The sequence below is a fragment of the Pipistrellus kuhlii genome, unplaced genomic scaffold, assembly GCF_014108245.1.
Source record: "Pipistrellus kuhlii isolate mPipKuh1 unplaced genomic scaffold, mPipKuh1.p scaffold_m20_p_22, whole genome shotgun sequence".
Lineage (NCBI taxonomy): Eukaryota > Metazoa > Chordata > Mammalia > Chiroptera > Vespertilionidae > Pipistrellus > Pipistrellus kuhlii.
In genome coordinates, this window is record NW_023425521.1 from 5,285,828 (window position 1) to 5,300,103 (window position 14,276).

General features: G+C 59.5%; 2 protein-coding genes across 3 annotated transcripts; both read right to left on the reverse strand.

Annotated features, from left to right (window-relative positions):
• Positions 1-3,614: 3,614 nt before the first annotated feature.
• Positions 3,615-5,583, reverse strand: HSD17B1 (hydroxysteroid 17-beta dehydrogenase 1). Its single transcript, XM_036451741.2, has 6 exons — positions 5,354-5,583; positions 5,089-5,256; positions 4,790-4,969; positions 4,602-4,695; positions 3,957-4,134; positions 3,615-3,872 (listed from the first exon to the last, which is right to left on the reverse strand). The coding sequence occupies exons 1-6, from the start codon at positions 5,448-5,450 to the stop codon at positions 3,633-3,635; spliced, it is 957 nt and encodes a 318-aa protein (XP_036307634.1). The 5' UTR covers positions 5,451-5,583; the 3' UTR covers positions 3,615-3,632.
• A 368-nt stretch (positions 5,584-5,951) lies between these two features.
• On the reverse strand, positions 5,952-14,062 carry NAGLU (N-acetyl-alpha-glucosaminidase). Of its 2 annotated transcripts, none has more exons than XM_036451740.2 (6): positions 12,844-14,062; positions 10,921-11,068; positions 9,837-9,983; positions 9,569-9,654; positions 8,347-8,603; positions 5,952-7,406 (listed from the first exon to the last, which is right to left on the reverse strand). In XM_036451740.2, coding segments are annotated over exons 1-6 (1,851 nt in total). In that variant the 5' UTR covers positions 12,846-14,062; the 3' UTR covers positions 5,952-6,195. The 2 variants fall into 2 exon arrangements, with proteins under 2 accessions (XP_036307633.1, XP_036307632.1); XM_036451739.2 differs by lacking the exon at positions 12,844-14,062 and adding an exon at positions 12,060-12,486.
• Positions 14,063-14,276: the final 214 nt, after the last annotated feature.

Here is a 14,276-nt window from a genome sequence, read left to right on the forward strand (position 1 = left end):
CTCTCACCAGGCAGGAAATGGAGAAAATGAGCTACACCACCACACACCCTGCCTCCAGCAGCGCCTGCATAGTGCTTGGGGGGGGCGGGGGTGTTCAATCCTCCCGTGTGGATTGGGTTATTCTAGTCTGCAGGGGGCTTGGCCCAATGAGGGGGATCTCCCTGGGAATAGGGGACCCTGGAAATCTATAGAGAAGATACAGAAACTTCTTAGGGAACCGGGAACTTCAGGCCATCTGCACACCCGTGTGTGAAGCCACATTTACTGCAGAAATGAGAGCCCCGTGTGCCGACGTCCATGCTGAGTCATCGTGGGACAGGTGTCTTGGATTCCTGTGTCTTGGGATGGATTTATGGGAGGGCTATAAATAACACTACAGTCAATAAGACAAATGAGTCTATAATACATCTACAGGTGATAATTGTATGTAGGAAAATAGAACAGGGCAAGGGGACTAGAGCGGAGGGAGGAAGTGCTCTTTTGGACAGGTAGGGCCCTCCACAAAAGCAGCAAAACCTGAAAGCAAGTAAACCACCCGAGGAAGCAGGCAGTTCCAAGGCCCTGGGGCAGAGGGCCCGTGGAGCGAGTTCAGGTGAGGGAGGGCAGTAAGAAAGTGAAAAAGGAGGGAGGCCTTGGGGGGAACCGGAGGTTCTACTGAGACAGGAAGCCTCAGATGGTGTTTTGAATGGAGACATGAAATGACTAGACTCTCTTTTAAAACTCTGGCGGCACTGGGGAAACTTTACTGTTGGCAGGCAAGGGTGGGATTGGAGAAACCAGCTAAGAATTGATTGCAAAATCCAGGAGAGATCATAGTACATGGACTAAGGTGATTTCCAAATATGCCTTATAGGTCAAAGGTAGAGGTGTCAGTGTTTTCTGGATTAGTTGAGGGATGAGAGGGAGGAGGGAGAGAGAGGGAGACACTGGAGTCAAGGAGTATCTAAGGTTTTTGGACTGAGCAACTGGAAGCATGGAATGGGCTTTACGGAAGGGAGACTTGGAGGGCTGGAAATCAGAAATAGGGCTTTGCAACACATTCAGTTCATTAGGCATCAAGATGTTGAGCAGACAGTTGGAGATACATGAGCCTGGAGTTTTTGGGAGACAGTGGAGTTGCAGATGTGTGGCATTTTTTTGTTAAGGGGGATCATCCGTGTGTAAATGGTATTTGAAGTCATGGGACTGTTACTGAGTCACCTCCCCCAAATTCAGGTTCATGTATCTTCGATCTTTAAAAAAAAAAGTATTGATTTCAGAAAGGAAGGGAGCTAGAAACATCAATGATAGAATCATTGATTGGCTGCCTCATGCACGCCCCCTACTGGGTATGGAGACCACAACCCAGCATGTGCTCTTGACTGGAATTGAACCCGGGACCCTTCAGTCCACAGGCTGACACTCTATCCACTGAGCCACACCAACAAGGGCCATGTGCCTTCAATCTTTAAGGCATATTTGGAATTACTTTAGTCCATGCACTAGAAGACCAAACCATTGAGACATTGGTGCTTGGAGACAGAAGGTTTATTTGATTTGACAAAATTGAGAGGATGGGAGAACACGATCTCTCAAATCCATCTCTCCCCAAAAGCAAAAAAGCAGGGAGTTTCTGTGGCCGGGGCGTAGGGAGGGGGAGTTTCAGGGGATAGAGGGGGAGTTTCAGGGGACGCAGAGGGAGGCCTGTGTTTCTTTAGTCACAGATAACTTTTCCCTGCATCAGACTCCTGGCCGCCAACAGCTGGCCATGGCTACCTTGAAGATATTCTTTCCTTCTGCAAAACAGACTCATAAATTATCTTCCTGCCTCTGAAGTTATCTCTTCCTGCACAGCAAAGAGATACCACATCAGCAACTATCACTACATTCCTGAGAACAAAGGGGGTTGACCAAAAAGAATGGCTAACATTTGAACAAAGACCTAATTAGGAATTAAATTATTCAATTCTAGCCAAAAATACTATGAGCATTAAGAAGGGCTCAGTCACAGGACCTCTTAGGATTATGAAGCGTATGGATGTATGGGGAAGGGTGGTCCCCTTCGGCCTTCCTCATCATCCCGGCCCCCACAGTGACCTTGTGAACACCTGCATATACACACACACACACACACACACATACACACTCGCCCACACACACACACATACACACACACACAAACACACACACTCCACACACACACACACACACACTCTCCCCCCCCACACACACACACTCTCCCACACACACACATACACACACACTCACACACACACACATACACACACTCACACACACACATACACTCCCCCACACACACTCCCACACACATATACACACACACAAACACACACACCACACACACACACATACACTCTCACACACATACACACACACAACACACACACACACACCACACACACACATACACTCTCCCACACACACACATACACACACACAAACACACACTCCCCCCACACACACATACACACACTCACACACACACACACACACACATACACTCTCACACACACACACATACACTCTCACACACACACACGCACACACGCACACACAAAGAGAACAGGTCCGTCGCCTCAAAGCTGTGTACCACCTTAGCCCTGACCCATTTGGGCCAGCAGGGCAGGGAGAGGGGTAGGGACTGGGTGGCTCAGGGCCATCTGGAACCTTCTCCCAGGAGCAGAAGCAGCAGGCAGTCCGAAGGCCCAGAGCAGATCATTGCCTGGAGGCAGGGGGAGGCCAGTCCCATACAAAGCTCCAAGCACCCTGGTAGGTGGTAGGGTCCTCCCTCTTCCCTCTTCCAGGCTCTCTGCAGCCAAGCCCCTGCTTGTCCCTCCCGCTCTCCTGGTCTGTCCCCACCACCTCCCCTCCAGCGCACCCCTGCCCCTTGCCTCTGCCTGCAGCCTCACCCAGTTTCTGTCTGCCCACCCCTCCTCCAGCACCCAACCCGGAGGAAGTTAGAAGACTGGCTCCTCCGCCTGCAGGCCCTTCAGTGGCTCCTGCCCTCTGCTGCTGCCGCTGGCTTCAGGGAGGACAGACACTGGACAGAACCGCCAGGCCTGGAGCCTCAGCTAAACTCCTGGTGAGAGGCAGCGGGGCGGAGGGCCCTCTCCTGCTGAGTTTTGTCTAGGGCAGGGGGCAGGGAGGGTGAGTGGGGCTGTCTCCTTTTAGTTCCTTTGGCCTTGTTTCTCACACATCTGCTTTCCAAGTGGAAATACAAGTACAAGACCTGCTCTGGAGCCCTCTATACCAGCACTTTCAGGCATTTTCTCAATGAATTCTCACTATGACCCACGACATAGGAATCACACCCATTTTACAGATAAGAAAACGCTCAGATTAGGTAAAAACTTGCTGAGGTCCCCTGACTGGTGGGGACCAAGTCACGTCCCTGCTCTCTCCATCCACGCCTGCCTCCCTCCTGCCGCCGCAGACAGGGGCCGGGGACGTGAGGCGTGGCCCGGGCCAGCTCCGTCCTCACCTGGGAGGTTTCGGGGTCCGGGAACTGGGCTAACAATCCGCCCGCGCCCGCCTGCAGCACCAGCTGCTGCAGGGCAGTCCCGCCCGCTCCCCGGAGCCCCACTCCCCTGGGTTCGCAAAGGAGAGCGCGGGAGACCGCGGGGACCAGGCCTTTATTTCGGGGCGGCTGGAGGCGCGCCGGACTCGGGGCCCCCTGGCTGTCCCGCCCCAGGCTTCGCCGGAGCGCCCTCAGGGCCCTGGGCGGGCTGGTCCCCGAACACCGTGCGGTGCATGGCGGCCACGTAGCTGCAGCCGCTGGGGTCGGCCAGGCGCAGCCGCGCCAGGGGCAGGATGCGCTCCGAGGCGAAGTAGCGCAGCGCGGGCTGCGGGGCGCGCAGGGCGGTGAGGAAGACCTGCGGGCGCGGGGAGGAGGCTGCTGGGCTGGGGGCGAGGCCTCGGGGCCGCCCCGCTGCCCCCGGAGCCCTGCCTGCACCCACCTCCGTCACCTCCTCGGGGTCCTGCGCCGCCTCGCGGAAGACCTGCTCGAAGTGGCGCTGGTACCGGGAGAAAAGGTCTCGGGTCTGGGCATCTGCGCCGCCCAGCACCGCGCCCAGGCCGTCCTGCACTTTGGCCTGGAAGGCCGTGCGCACCGGGCCGCACTCGATGAGGCTCACGCTGGCGACCGAGAGCGGCGAGTGGGTTGGGAGCCAGTGAGATCGGGGCCCAACCGGCCCCTCATCCCTCCTCCCCCCCACGCTCCGCACCGCCAGGAGGGAGGGTAGGTGAGGGTCTGCGCACTGGCAGGTGACAGGGCACACGGGCACATAACGCTAACCGGAGTGCTTGAAGGGGCTCACCGCCCGAAAAGCGGCCCCATTTCCACTGGAGGGTCTGAGCGACTCCGGCCTCAGAATTCCAACTTGGCTGGGCCGCATACTGTGTGACCTTGGGGCAGTCAGCTAATCTCTCTGGGCCTACGCTTCCCAATAATAACGGACACCTCACCAGGTGGGTGGCACCCGCATGCCCAGTGCAGTGCCTGGCACACAGCGGACATGGGCAGGGAGAATGCCTAGTGTGGCCCCACCTAGCAGGGTATGGGGGTTCCCAAAGCCAGGCTCAGAGGGCGGGCGGGGACTCACTGGATCCCGAAGGGCGGCAGCTGCACGGCCAGACTCTCGCATAGACCTTCGATGGCGAACTTGCTGGCACAGTAGACAGCGTTGAAGGGCAGCCCTTCGAGGGGAGACGAGGGAGGGAGGCGTTGAGACTCTGATGGGAGCTCGCCCAGGGGAAGCCCGGCCCAGCTCCCTCCGCTCGCCCCGCTCACCCATCAGGCCTCCCATGCTCCCCGTCACCAGTATGCGTCCGGAGCGGCGGCGCTTCATGTCCGGCAGGAAGGCCTGAAGCATCTGCACCATCCCCACCAAGTTCACGTCCAGCACAGAGCCCACGGCCTCCGCCGGGAGCACCTCGATGGGCCCGTGCAGGCCCCGGCCCGCGTTGCACACTGTGGGGAGAGGTGCACGCTGGACCCCCGTGCCTCCTGCGCAGCCCTCCGTCCCAGCCGGTCCCGTGGCCCCTGAGCCTCGGGCCCCCTCGGTTTGGACGCGGGAAACGGAAGCTCACCCAGCACGTCCACGCGGCCCTCCGTCACACGTGCCCTGGCAGCAGCCACGGAGTCCGCGTCCTGCACGTCCAGCTGCAATGTCTTCAGGGAGCCGGGCGGGCACCCTTGGGACCCGGCTGCCTCCCACAGCGGGCCCTGCGTGCTCAGGTCCCGCAAAGTGGCGTACACTGGAGGTTGGGGACGGGACGAGGACCTGAATGTCCTGCTTTACTCACCGAGGTGCCCGGGGACCGGGGCTGCTCCCATCCCCACCCCCTCGTGTACCTGTGAAGCTGCGGGAAGGGTCTGCCGCCAGCCGCAGGGCCAGGTGCAGGCCGATGCCCGAGGAGCAGCCGGTGATGAGCACCACCGTGCGGTCCATGGGGAGGGCGTGTGGGGGAGGCCCTGGGCTCGGGACTAGATAGCACCGGCTTCGCTCCGCCCCTGCCCCAGCCCCCGGAGGGCCTCACCCCTTGTTGTGTCTCCAGCACCACCTCAAGGCCGAACCCTGCAGAGGTCCCTGGCCTGCTCTGCCCACCCTGCGCTAGGTCAGGGCGGAGACGAGGCCCCTGCTGGGAAGGACCTGCCTCAGTTGCTGGCCAGAGGTCGGGCGAAGCCGGTGTGGGCTCCCGTGGGCACCTGGCGCGGGTCTCTCCCCGGGGAATGCCTCTGTCCCACGGGGACAATCACAGTTTCCCAAGTTTGCTGCTGAGGGTAGGAGGGCAAATGCTTTGGGAAGGCATTCTTAGTTCAAAGGTCAGGGGTCAGTATTAAAAACGGGGAGACAGAAGCAAGGGGACAGGGAGAGCGGGCCTCACACCGGTGTCCATGCGGTAACTCCGAGTCCTCCCCACAGGGAGCAGGGACATTCAGACAGACAGGCCCAGGGGATTCACCGTTTATTAAGTTGTATTAAAACAGTGTTTCGGTCCCAAATTTGGGGTGGCGGGGGAGGGCAGCTCACTTCCCTTCGAACCTCCTAATCTCGATTCGACTGGCAGGTCTTGAGTCCCTTTGCCTGAGGTAGGGGTGGAGGGGGGGACCTCCAGTGACCTTGCCCAGCCCCAGGCCCCAGGAACCTGCCCGGCTTGGAGTTTGGGGAGAACAGCCCAGGAGTGGTTCATCTGTCACAAGGAGCCGGCCACCCAGCGAGGGTAATATTTGAGGAAGAGCTTCTTGGCCAGGTCCACCGTGTCGCCCTGGGGCTGGCTGGGGTACCGCCGTGTGCTGAGGGCAAAGGTCTGCTCCAGCTGGAGGGCGAGCTTCTCAAACTGGTGCTGCTGGAAGGGGGTGCCTTGCACCAGGCTGTCCACCAGCGTCTCCAGGAAGAGTCGCCAGCGGGGGGTGTAGTAGTCGGCCACCAGCCCCGCCAGCTGCTTGTTGGCGTAGTCCAGGATGTTGCCCTCGGGCCCCCAAAGGGTGAGCTGGTAGCGGCTGTTCTGTTCGTAGAAACGGGCCTCGGCCTCGCTGACCGCGGCGGCCCGGGCCTGCTCCAGCCAGCGGCCCAGCAGGAAGTGGCTGTCGCTGGCCAGGATGCTGTCCAGGGAGGGCAGGAGCTCGTAGGCCAGGACGCCCGCCGCCCTCAGCAGGGGGACCAGCTCCTTGTTCAGGTAGGCGCTCCTCACCTCCTCGTAGTACAAGCTGACCAGCTCCTGGACCGCCTGGCGAGTGAGGTCCGCCAGGTCGTAGCGGAAGGACGGGCTGGCGGCCAGAGCGGGGGAGGCCGTCAGCAGCAGCCGCCACGCCTCAAACACATCCGACCGGTTGTACCAGACGGCGGTTGCCATCTGGAGGGACGGCCGCCTGACCAGGGGGCTGCGATTGTGGCCGCTGCAGGCCTCGCCGGAGCAGTTGTAGACGCTCCTGAGGAGCAGCCTCCATGCTGCCTCCGAGCCTTCATGGGAGGCCCCATACCGCCGGGCGGCAAAGCCCGCCACCCAGGCCCCCAGATCTGCCACTGGGCCCTTGCGCCAGCCCAGCTCGGCCATGAGGGCGTAGACCACTTCGTTCTGGCCGATGCCTTCGGGGGCCATGCCCGTGCCCACCATGGTGGAGTTGGGGAAGAGGCGGGCGGCGGCGGGGCCCCGGTTCACGGCCTCCAGGGCCCCGAACAGGCCGTGGTTGCCCCCGAAGTTGTGCAGCATGCACCAGATGAAGGGCTGGCCCTGGAAGGAGGCCGTGCGCACGTACACGGGCTGGCTCTCGGCGAACAGGTCCAGGACCAGGAGGCGGCCCCGGGGCACCGCCCGGAGCACGGCCTCCACCTGGGCCGGGCCCCAGAACTCCGGCTGGTGTTGGAAGAGCCAGCCTTGGAGGAGCCACACGGCGTCAGGGTCCACTGCGTCGGGGGTGGGGGGGCGAGGCAGAGAAGAGAGGCGATGAGAAGGGGGGGTCAGAGGAACATTCATCCCTCCTCTACAGAGAGGAAACGGAGGCCCAGAGAGGTCAGCTGACTGTCACAGGACACTTCCTTCTCTGAACCCCCCAGCCAGCAGGGCTACTGCATCACACCCCCCCCTTCCCCCTCCCCCTCCCCCTCCCCCTCCCCCATCGGAATTCCCCAGAGGCTGGTCACACACACATTCACAGGCTCCAGCCCTGCTCACTCTGACTCAGGAGGGGGAGGGGAGGGAAGGAGGCTGGATCTGCAGACCCGGCAGACTCTGGGCTGAATGAGACTTGAAGCGGCTGAGTCGCTCTGCTCCTTTCCTGCGGACAGAGGCCTCCCGCCCCCACTCCTGCCCGGGCTCCTCTCCACCCTCCCCGGGAGGGGCAGGAAGGAGCACTAGGTTCACATCTGGCACATTCCCTAACCTCTGGCCTGTGTTACGCACCTCAGCAGTGGAGGCAGAGACCAATAAAATACGGGGTGGGCAAACGTAGGTTTATAGTTGTAACAAATAATAAACAAATACATAAATAAACACAAGAACAAACTGTGTTTCAATACTCACATCTGTAGACCTACTTTTGCCCATCCCTGTCTTGAATACCCAGCACTTGATGACACGCTACTCTGGGCCAGGCGTCATCCTACTTACAGGGGGCCCCATTTTATAGATGAAGAAACGGAGGCCCTGGGAGGGAGGTAACTTATTGCCGTCACATGGGCAGGAAACAGCAGGGCCAGAGTCAGGGCAGGCTGCCTGCTTCCGGAGCTCACCTCTCACCGGTGTGGTGAAGTGAGATGATGTGTGTGTACAAGCGCTTGCTATGTGTCAGTCAGGTGTTACTATGCCCAGTCCCTCCTCCCCTTCCCTGTCTCCCCCGGCACCAACCTGCAACCATGGCCTGGTAGACAGCGGCAGTGGCTGCGGCGAGGTAGGAGGGCTCCGAGGACGGGGGCTGCATCTCATTGAACGTGTCGGCCCCGTAGATGTGGTCTGTGCCGAACTCTCGGGTCAGCTCCCGCAGGAAGAGGCTCCCCACCACGGGGAACAGGGGGTCCTCAGGAGCCAGGAGGAAGGAGCAGGAGTAGGAGCAGTTAAAGTGTCCCCAGCTGCCCATCTGGGTGACGTTGACCTGAGGGAACACCCTAGTTGGGGGTGGGGACAGTCCGGACATTGAGTGGAGGCCGGCACAGTCACTGCCAGGTTCATTAACTTATCTGCGACTCCTGGGCCTCATCCTGGTCTCTCCTGCCCCCGTGCCTTTGCACATGCTGTGCCCGGGCCTGGCGTCCTTTCCTCCTCTCTCCCTGCTCCTGCAGCTGGTTACTCCTGGACTCCTTTTGCGTTTCACCTAGTTTGGAAAACTCTCGCTCTCTTCCCTCCCACTGATTGAAACAAACAACACTCGTTTTTCAAGGTCTGGTCCCATACTGCCTCTCTCTGAGTCCTGCAGCTCCTCCTACCCAGGCAGAAGTGCCCTTGACAGAGAAGTGGGCCCTATTGCTGTGTTATAACCTCCTGCCAGCCTATCTCCCACCAGGGACGGGAGCTAGGAACTCGGTGCACTGTTATCCCTGCCTCCTCGGGCCCAGCACAGAGCCTGGTCTGGCGACCCCAGACCCCCGACAACCGCTCCCTGAATGTATGCACGAGGCTCCTGCCACCCAGCAGGAGGGACGAGGGGGTGGTCAGCGGGGCCATCAGCGTGCACGAAGCACCGTGAGCGCGGACACCAGGGGCTCACAGGCCTGAAGGAGGTGGTGACCGGTGCTGGGAGCCCCAGCAAGGCCTCCTGGAGGAGGGGAGGTCCCAGCTGGCCTGGAAGGATTTTCCCAGCCACAGGAGAGGATGGGTGGGCACCACAGAGCAGGGAGGACAGAAACCAGTGCACCCCTGCTACCACGCACAAGAGCTAAGTCTCAGTGCCAGGCCATGTATATTTTATAGGTGAGGCAACTGAGGCATTCAGCAGTCACGTCACCTGCCTGAAGCCACATGGCTAGTGGGCAACAGAGCCAGGAATCAAGCCTACAGCTCTTTCCATCGTGCCTTGCAGGGGAGAATAAACCCCATCTCTGAGCTGAGTGGAGGGGAGGGCAGGGAGCCTCACCTGGTGACAGCCTTGGGGACGTGCCCCGCAAATGCCGGCAGCACGGGAGTCATGCCGAAGGAGCGCATCCGGTCCAGGATCCGGTGCTGGAAGAATGGGGGGCAGGGGGAGCTGGTGAGCATGGCCCGAGAAGGGAGGCCCTCGCTCCCCAGGGCACACAAAGTCCCCGGATCTGATCAGGAGCCTGGAGACTGGCCAAGTAGGACCCTCCCTAGCCTGTGACTGCCCAGGACCAACACTACCCCTCTCCTCCTTCCCTGTAGTTTACCTGCAGGTAAAGCTGCTTGAGGTGCCAGGAGCGGGGCAGGGGGCCGCCCCAGGTGTGCAGGTTGCCCATGCGCTCCCAGGCCAGGAAGGCGGGACCGGCGAAGTACTCGTCGATCTCCGACGGGGTCAGGCCCAGGGCCAGGTACACCTGAGGAGGAAGGCAACCACCCCACACACATAAACACACTCATCTCCTTTCACCGATTCCCGGCGTCCACTCATCTCTCCTCTGCGCTGTGCCCTACGGTGACTGAGACCAAAGGCAGCCTCCGCCTGCAGGGAGCCCACAGTCCAGGAGAAACGGGTGTGTGAACAGGTGAGTTGACTGATGTCACCCTTATCACACAGGTGAGCTGAGGCACAAGGGGGCTCTCCCCAAACCAGGAAGGGGCCTTAGGCAGCTTCATGGAGCAAGGCTGGTTAGACATCAGCTCCGCAGGGAGCGCAAACAGCCCCAGGTGCAGCCAGCTGGCAAAGGCCGGAGGCAATGCTGCCCTCCTGGGTGTTCAGTAAGGTGGCCAGACGTCCCTTTTTAACAATTTGTCCCGCGGAGTTTTTAAAAAAAGGTCCCGATTTTTGGGAAAAAGTCAGGACCTTTTTTAAAAACGCTGCGAGACGCGGGACAAATTGTTAAAAATTGGGACTATCCCCCAAAAGCAGGACGTCTGCTCACCTTAGTGTTAGGGGGAGGGCTTGCCCAGATCTGCGTTTCAGAAAGGGCTCTCTCTGGTTAGCAGAGCCTGCGAAGCCAGGAGTCCAGTTCAGAGGCTCCTGTGGGGGAGCAGGGAGAGGGCGTGAGAGCCTGAATTAGGGCCATGACTAAGGATGGAGAGAACAGGGAGGCCAAAGGCGGCTAATGACACAGAATCTGTAGACGCAGCAGACTGACTGGACTTAAGCGTGTGCGGTGGGGTGCTGGGGTCTAGCCTAGTGTCCGTCTCGGCCGCAGAAGCCCGGTTCCCGAGGCCTGGGGCCACTGTGCCCACCAGAAACGCCTCTGGAGCCCCTTCTCCCTGGGCCAGGCGCTCTGCTGATGCGGAGCGGGAGACAGGGACACCTGGAGTGGTCCGGGGGTGGGCACGTACCCGCCGCCAGATGGCCTCCTGGCCGCTCCAGGCCAGCGCCAAGTTGATGCCATTCAGTGCCATCCAGTCAATCTCCTGTTCCCAGCGGGCCCAGTCCCACCACACGAAGGAGTAGCTGTGAGTGCACACGTTCTGGTAATAGCGGTACCTGTGGGCAGGGGCGTGAGCGGGGGTGTGTCCTTCAGCACAAAAAGGATGTTCCTCACCCTGACACCCATCGTCCTGGAGGAGCTCAGAAGGCCGCCTGACTCCAGATCTAGCCCCGAGGGAGGGGTTCCAAATGTGGTCTCTCTACTGCTTCCCTTGGGGATCCACCCCAGGCAGAGCTGAGAGGTTAAGAATGCACGGTGAGCCCTGACCGATTTGGCTCAGTGGATAGAGTGTCGGCCTACGGACTCAAGGGTCCCAGGTTTGATTCCTGTCAAGGGCATGTACCTTGGTTGCGGGCACATCCCTAGTAGGGGGTGTGCAGGAGGCAGTTGATTGATGCTTCTTTCTTATCAATGTTGCTAGCTCTCTCCCCCTCTCCCTTCCTCTCTGTAAAAACATCCATAAAATAAATAAATAAATAAATAAAGAATGCAAGGTGAGCCCAGCTGGTGGGGCTTGGTGGCTGAGCTTCTATATATGAACCAGGAGCCCTACGGTTTGACTCCTGATCAGGGCACATGCCCGGACTGACCAGTGATTCTTTCTCATCGTTGATGTTTCTCTCTCTCTCTCTCCCCCTTCCTCTCTGAAATCAGTAAAAATGTTTAAACCATTTTTAAAAAAGAATTCAAGCTGATTCTTTTCAAGAATGTGCCTTTCACGTCTAGGGCCATATTGCCCGATCTCGTCAGAATGTACTTTTTACTATAAGAACTCAGTTTTTTTCTCTTCTCCGGAACATTCTGACTATTGCCTAGTTGTGTTTCCGGTTCTAAGACCCTTGCATAAATCCTTGTCATGTCTTTCCAGCCAAAGCCTCTAGGTTTTTTTTTTGTCAGTTGGACAAGGCAGACCAAAGGGGATCTGAAACCGGAGTTGTGCAACCAACCCCAGGGCTGGCGCTTCCCACCAGCGTAGTGCTGGGGCGGGAGGGACTCAGCCCGGTGAGCGGAGGCAGCTGCAGGGGAGCGGGGCGGTCCCGCCGGTACCTGTTGGGCGTGGCCTCGGTCAGCTCCGCGGGCACGGCGGGCAGCGGCTGCGGCAGGTGCAGCTGGGAGCCCGACCAGGCTACGTGGCAGCCGCAGAAGTCGCGCAGGTAGCGGTGCAGGCCGGCGGCGGCGGCCACGCCCGTGGAGCCCACCACCCGCACGGACGCCCCGGCGCCGCCGCCGCTCAGGCGGTAGGTGTCCAGGCCGGACTCGGCCGCCAGGGCGCGCTCCACCGACACCGAGAAGGCGGCCGCGGGCCCGGGGCCCAGCAGCCGGGCCAGCAGCGCCCGCACGGCCTCCGCCTCTCGGGCCTCGTCCCCGGCCGCGGCCCCCGCCAGGGCCACGAGCAGGAGCCCCAGCGCCGCCGCCCGCATGGTCCCGGGTCTCACCCCGGCCGCCGCCGCCCGCGGGGAGCCTATAGGGGACGCGGGCCCAGGGGGCGGGGCGTCCCGGGCCCAATCAGCGGCGAGCCTTAGGTCACGTGGAACCGAAGGCAAAACACCGCGGGCAGCCGGGAGACTGGCTTCCGGGTCCGGACAGCCGCCCGGGGGTGTCTTCTGGGCGCACGCGGGGCCGGAGAGCGTGACCCGGTAACCTCAGCGGCCCGGAGCCCCGGAGAGGAGGGGGAGAGGGGGGGCCTGGGGGTCCCGCTATCCTGTTCCGGCGTCTTCAGGTCCCACGCGAATCTCTTTCCTCCCATTCAGGAGTTCATTTAGGAGCAGGCACTGCCACCCCTCTCCGGGGAGACCTAGAAACCATATACAGTACTTAGGGGAAGATTTACATTAGAGCTGTGATAGTGTGAAGAAATAGAAGGGCGCCCAGCCTAAGGCTTCCAAAAGGAAGTGATATTTAATCTGAGTTAATTGGGATTGACTAGGAGAAGAGATAGGGAAACACCCAAGGCAGAGAAAATGTTTACATGAAGATCCCTGAAGGATAGTGAAAGAGCTGGACAGATTTGAGGAATTAAAAGAGCAAGCACAAAGCTGGAGGGGCCATGGGCCATGGAGCGTGGCCTAGCGGTGGGGCAGGGCCTGGCGGACATGCTGAGGTCTCCTCGGGGATCCTTAAGGCAGCAGCAGCAGAGAGGAGTTACCTTCATTTTACATATTGGGGAACTGAGGGCCAGAGAAAGGAAATGACTCAGACAAGATCAGTACTGGTAGGAGAGCGGGTCTGGGACTAGAACCGGACGCCTAAGACCAGCCTTCTTGCCACTATTGTCCAAGTGCCTCTACTGTTCAGGCTGCCTCTCTGGCAGGGAGGGGTGAGTGGGGGCTTTGTGGTGGGCCCTTTAGAAAAACGTTTCTAACAGGAGCCTTTGGAGACAGGTGTAGATTTTTCCAGGCTGTCAGGCCTGAGGGAAGCTGTTGAGGGACAGGAAGGGGATCAGAGGAGGATTGCCAGTCCAAAGAATCTAGAGTCTGGACTGAAAAAGAACAAGGGAGTCCAGTGAATTTGCCGGGCTCCCCAGCTCCCTGCCCCCAGACACAGCAGCAGGCCCTGCCTTGCTCCTGGCTCTGAGCAGCTTTCAGGAGGTGCAGTCCCTGCTCTCACCCAGTTTCTAGTATCAGAAGGTTCTCAGCCTTTCTCAGGGAGCGTTCCAAGTCCGGCCCAGAGAGATGCACTCTCAAGGGCTACCGCCTGCAGCACCTCTCCCCACGCCCTCCTCTGCTCCTCTCCAGCATGCCTCACTCGCACCCAATTTTCCCTCCGAGCACCCCTTTCTTCAGGTGAGCCTTGTCAGAGTCTCCTCCTGCCTGGGCCTGTTTTACTGGCATTTCTGGATCTCAGGGATCGCGTGGGTGGGAGTTGGGGCTCTCTGTGGGGTCTGGGTTCTCCCAGAGTGTGTGTGTGTTGGGGGGCAGTAGGTTGGAGACACCATCCAGGGGGTTAGTAGTACATTTAAAGCCTGAGTTCGTAGATGGTAGGCAGGAGCTTCAGGGATGAGTCCAAACCTCCACACTCTTTTCTCATCTTCCCCATCAGGCTGGGAGCTCTGACAACCGGAGTGGGTGATGGAAAAAATTAAAGCGTGAACTATTCGGCATTTACTGAAAAATGAGGAAGTTGTGTTGTTAATGATTTGGAATGTTCTGCAAATGGTCAAACCAGTAGGTATAGTACACTTGCATTTGTGTGGGTATTTTTTATTTGTTGTTGTTAATCCTCACTGGAGGGTCTATTTTCCAATAATTTTGTTTGTTTGTTTTA

What these genes read in the sequence shown, in the direction of transcription:
- HSD17B1 (XM_036451741.2), bottom strand. Translation starts at nt 5,450, where the DNA reads ATGGACCGCACGGTGGTGCTCATCACCGGCTGCTCCTCGGGCATCGGC. An exon ending in GAGCATGGGAGGCCTGATGG is followed by an intron (nt 4,696 to 4,789) that starts GTGAGCGGGGCG and finishes CTCCCCTCGAAG; the next exon opens with GGCTGCCCTTCAACGCTGTC. An exon ending in ACCCCGAGGAGGTGACGGAG is followed by an intron (nt 3,873 to 3,956) that starts GTGGGTGCAGGC and finishes CCGCGCCCGCAG; the next exon opens with GTCTTCCTCACCGCCCTGCG.
- NAGLU (XM_036451739.2), bottom strand. Translation starts at nt 12,433, where the DNA reads ATGCGGGCGGCGGCGCTGGGGCTCCTGCTCGTGGCCCTGGCGGGGGCC. An exon ending in ACCGAGGCCACGCCCAACAG is followed by an intron (nt 11,069 to 12,059) that starts GTACCGGCGGGA and finishes CCCTGCCCACAG; the next exon opens with GTACCGCTATTACCAGAACG. An exon ending in CTACCAGGCCATGGTTGCAG is followed by an intron (nt 7,407 to 8,346) that starts GTTGGTGCCGGG and finishes CCCCCGACGCAG; the next exon opens with TGGACCCTGACGCCGTGTGG.